The sequence below is a fragment of the Apteryx rowi genome, unplaced genomic scaffold (genome assembly GCF_003343035.1).
Source record: "Apteryx rowi isolate R43461 unplaced genomic scaffold, aptRow1 scaffold_331, whole genome shotgun sequence".
In the NCBI taxonomy this organism is placed as follows: domain Eukaryota; kingdom Metazoa; phylum Chordata; class Aves; order Apterygiformes; family Apterygidae; genus Apteryx; species Apteryx rowi.
Window position 1 is genome coordinate 650,895 of NW_020449764.1, and position 5,018 is coordinate 655,912.

A 5,018-nucleotide genomic window follows, 5' to 3' on the forward strand; every position below is an offset into this window, starting at 1 on the left:
GGGGCCCCGGGAGAGCCCGTGCTGGGCAGATTTCCTTATCCGGGGATCGCAGGCCACCTCGCCATTGGCCCGTGCTGTCACATGGACTCCAACTTTGTTCACTTGACAGTAAGTAGGAGGGTTTCGCGAAACAGGAAAACGAGTAAAGGGGGGGACAGGAATAAATTTTAGGATATATATATTTTTTTTTCGTGTGTGCAATTCTAAGAAATTAATGGCCATGAGCTCGTTTTTGATCAACTCCAACTATGTGGACCCCAAGTTCCCACCCTGTGAAGAGTATTCCCACAGCGATTACCTTCCCAATCACTCGCCGGAATATTACAGCAGCCAGAGGCGAGAGAGCACTTTCCAACATGAAGCGATGTACCAGCCGCGGTCAGCCTGCAACGAGCAGCTCTACTCGTCCTGTCAGAGCTCCGGCCACCAAGCAGCGGTGTTATCCCCCCGGGGTCATGTCCATCCTCCTGCCGGACTGCAGAGCCACCTCTCTGAACCAAACCATCCCTGCGAGCCGGGCACCCCCAGCCCGCCACCCTCCTGCAGCCAAAACTCTCTGAACCAAAGCCCTTCTAATTCCTCGTGCAAAGAGCCGGTAGTTTACCCCTGGATGAAAAAAGTCCATGTAAGCACGGGTAAGTGAACTAAAGTGGCTTTGCTTTATACTAAGTAGCACCTCAAAGTCTTGTAGAAATCTTATTGCACCAGTTGTAAAATAACCATTCGTGGAGATTTACGATCGCCTGTTTGCAGAGCGGTATAATTACATCCTCCATAAATTTTTATTGCTCTGCTTGGCCATGTGCCTTTGAAGTCTCTGTTACCATCCTCCTCCAATTTCTTGCAGGCTACTTTTTTTATGGCTGTTGAATCTTCATAAGTTAAGTTTTATGTTTTCGTAATTTGTATTTAAGTGGCGGGTTGAGTAAACTTTTACTATTTTCCCTTCCCCCTTTTTTTTAGTGTGATATTTAATGAAAAGAAGCGTGTGTTTGCCTGTGTGTATGTGCGTAGGGGGAACTTTAAAGATTTGGGGATAATAGAGTGATGCTCATGTAGGTGTGTGTGTGTATATATATATATGTATACACACACACATATATGCACACACACACGCACGCACACACACACTCATAGAGGGCATGGAAAATGTGTCTAGGGGACCTTATAAAAACAGGAATATACGTCAAGCAACGAGGATGGAGGTGGAGATTTGGAGATAGGCTCTGGGTATATTTTTAGAAGGTTTGTGGTGTATTTTTTTGAGTATTCCCCCTACCAAAAGAATGTGTGATGCTTTTTTGGGGAAAAGGAACAGCTCAGTAATTCTTCTTCTTCTCTTTTTTTTTCCCTCCTTTGTGTTTGTTCAGTAAACCCCAATTACTCAGGAGGGGAACCGAAACGCTCCCGCACAGCGTACACCAGGCAGCAAGTCCTGGAGCTGGAGAAGGAGTTTCACTATAACCGCTATCTCACCCGGAGGCGCAGGGTCGAGATCGCCCACTCCCTCTGCCTCTCCGAGCGCCAGATCAAAATCTGGTTCCAGAACAGGAGGATGAAATGGAAAAAAGATCACAAGTTACCAAATACCAAGATCAGGTCTAATTCTTCCAACTCCTCTGCCAGCCTGCAGATACAACAAGGAGGTTCTCAAAACCGATCCARTGGACCAGCCACCAGCCTATAACTATTCCTTGTACGGATGAGAGTGTGTGTTTGTGGGTGTGAGCTGGTGTGTGTGTGTGTGTGTAGGGAACACATGATAATTTTTTTTTATGCTCCAGGAAGCCAGGGAAGGAGGGGTGCTCTTTATTTATAGGGGGAGCAGAGGGAGACTCAGCTACAACAAAGCAGAGATGTGCTGTTGTGCCTCTCTTCCATTAAAAGGAGGCTGTAGATAGTAGTTTTCAGATTTGGCTAAGATGGATCCTTGTTTCATCTTTAATCACGCCAAGCTCTGCCCCATTTGTCATGTTTACTCTCCCGTACAAAGGATGGACCTTATGTCTGCTATTACCTCGACAACCAGCGTTCACTTTAATAAATGAGGCTCAGTTTCTTCAAGACGAACTGGATCCCCCCCCCTTTTTTTTTCCTCCTTTTTTCTTTTCTCGCCTACCAGCCACAAAACGAAAGTTTCCATTCAGACATCCCAAAGACACGGCAGTTCTAGCACAGCCCTGCGGTGGAGAAAAAGAACAAACCCAACAAAAAATCCCCGTCTGCTCCGTGTTTTACAAGGACCGTGGGGACTGAAGAGATCTCGGATACTGTGATGATCGTGCAGCCCAGGGTGGGGGAGGAGGGAACCACTAAAACAAAGTAAAATTATGTTAAGTGGGTGGTGGACAAAGAAACCGAGAGAACGCACACTTAGGCAGGCCCCCCCCTGCCATTTTTGAGTCCGGCAGGTTAATTACTTCACTCGCGAGTCTGGGGAGGGGAGGGTGGGGAGGGAAGAGGGGAAAGAGACGTTTAGTTTAGAAACTTGACGGTAAACGGTGCCACCCGAACGCAAGTCCGCGGCCCAGCGGGGAGAAGGGTTTCCGCGAGGAGAAAGGCCCGGCTTTGCGCCGAGGCTGTGAAGCGAGGGCGGGCGGCGAGGGGCCCCTCGGCGGCCGCGTCCCGGTGCCCGAGGTCTCGGCCCGCTCGGCCGCGGGCGCGGAGCCGCCGGGCCCCCTCGCGCGGCCCCGCCGCCTCCTTTTGTCCTTCGTCGTGTCCGCGCCTACTTGTACATAGCAGGGGAGAAACCCGCAAGTGGAAATAAATTTTTCATTGTGAAACCGACCCTGTGTGTTTTTTTTATTATCATTATTTTTGTTCTGCTGAGAAAAAAAAAACAGATTTTTTAAAATTTTGAATTAAAAAGCACGTTACTTTGGAACTGGGATTTCTGTTGTCAATGGCACGGCCTCAACTCTCTAATGAAAACAAAAGATGTTTGACTATGGGGTGTATCAGCCTTAAGTACTGCTAAGCCTTACATATTATGATTTATTTGTTCTAAGCTTATATTAATATGCTCTTCCCAAACTGGTTTCAGACAAAACAGAGGTAGTCATTAGTGCTTTGCTTTGCTTTAAAGAATGGATGTAGCGTTGTATTTCTCTAGAGAGACTTCTTGATTTAAAAAAAAMCCTCCTTCTCCGAGGTAGTTAATGCATTAATGAGTCTAATTTTTGCACAGATGTTTCTCGGTGTTTGCAGGTTTTCTGTGTATTTTTATATTACAAAGGAGCTGGCTCCTGCGATAGCTCATAGCCTGACAAGCAAATAGATAATCAAGAAGACAAATGGCTTCTTTTGTGAGCCGCAGCTCTTGTATTAATTTTCATTTTCTTTCTCATAGAAAGTATCGAAAATACTGTTCAGGACGAAATAACATTCCAGTTCTAAGTTACAAATATAAGAAAAAGACTATTGTGAGCGGGGGGTGGTGGTGATGGTGGTGCAGGGGGGGAAGGCCTCCACACCATCTGAAGAAAATAATCATTTTCTTATACTTGCCTCTAAAAAAATGGCTTTGGCTTATTTGTTCAATGTTTATGGAATTCTCGGAGACCCCCCATTAGCACCGAAATATTCCACCGCATTATCCAGAAACAAAGGCAGGGCCTGAAATATTTTAAGTCAGAGTGTGTTTATGTGCTATTCCTTCATTTGTAGTAAGTCACTGCACGACCACCTTGCAAATAAAGTGCCTTCAGAAGTAGCCCTTCCCCCACCTCAAACAAAAGGCCGTTATATTTTTCTTTCTATTGACATTTTAATACTTTAAAATAATATTAATGTAGTCACATGATATAGATTTGTTACACATTCTGATGCAGAAGAAATGGATTTATGAAAGCATTTTTGGTTAACTATCACATTTTTAGAGGTAGCAACTGGAAACCTTTAAAGTTTCTTCTTTTTTTCCCCCCCAGAGAGGGTGGCAAGGGCTGTATTTTATTGTAATGCCTGAGGTTGGGGTGGTTTTGTTGTTGCATTTTATTTTAATGTTTTTCCTTTGATCTGCTGTGGCTGTAAAGAGGGTGCTATTTTCAAGATAGTGCTTCTAAGAATGGCAAAAATAGTTCTTAAAAAAAGCATATGCTTCTAGGAATGCAGGTTCTATAGAACCAAATCAAAGCTGGAAAGTATGAATAGAATAGAAGGGGGAGAAAAGAAGATTTCTATAGGACCTAAAAGTTCACAGCCATTATAAGCAGACAGAAGCCAAGAAAAATGCGAGAATTATACAGAAAATCATTAATCACTTCTTTTCTTTAAATACTTATCCTTTTCCCATTGTTATTCAACAGCAAATCTCCGCAGACCGTCTGTTGGGAAAAAAGCACCCGGAGTCCTACAAGAATCTTCAGGGGAAATAATAATATTAATAATAAAATCTGGATCGTAAAGGTGAAAGCTTTATTTTTGGGGGAGAAAAACAAAACCAAAACCCCCAAGCCACCCCCTCCCCCAGACCTCTCACTTTGGAAGAAACCACCCAAACCATGAGGGCCGTCTCTGGGGCGTTGGAAAAAGGATGTGGGAGCGAACCAGGTAACAGAGCTGGTCTCTTGGCATGCATTTCTGATCGTTTTATTGCCTCCTTTCACGAGAAAGCTCGGGGAAAAAAAAAAGACAGAAAGAAAAACAACACGTGAATTCTTTTGCGGGGTTTTCCTTCTGTTTTCTCGTTTTATTTTGACCGATGTGAGCGAAGGGAGCGAGCAAAGAAAGTTTGCAGGCGGGTTACGTGCAGCGAGGGGCGGCTTCGCTCTCGGCTTTGTGGTGTGGATGCTCCCGGCTCGCCCGAGCAGGAGGAGAGCTCTGCTCCGCGGCTGCACGGGGCGCGGCGGCTGGGGGACTGGCGCTCGTTTTGGGGGGGTTTAGCCCCCTTCCTCCCCCTTTTTTTTTCTTTTGTACGAGCAGGATCTCCGTGCCCGTGTCACCCCCGCCCGGGAAGGGTTTTGGAGGCTTTTGCAGCGAGGAGAGTCCCGAAGGGCTCAGGCCGCTGCAGAGAGCGGGGG

At 45.9% G+C, this 5,018-nt stretch overlaps 1 protein-coding gene across 1 annotated transcript; it reads left to right on the forward strand.

The window, feature by feature from the left end:
- Window positions 1-66: 66 nt before the first annotated feature.
- Window positions 67-2,073, forward strand: HOXB4 (homeobox B4). The gene is made up of 3 exons (XM_026071803.1): window positions 67-108; window positions 209-635; window positions 1,371-2,073. The coding sequence occupies exons 1-3, from the start codon at window positions 82-84 to the stop codon at window positions 1,685-1,687; spliced, it is 771 nt and encodes a 256-aa protein (XP_025927588.1). The 5' UTR covers window positions 67-81; the 3' UTR covers window positions 1,688-2,073.
- The last annotated feature ends 2,945 nt before the right edge of the window (window positions 2,074-5,018 follow it).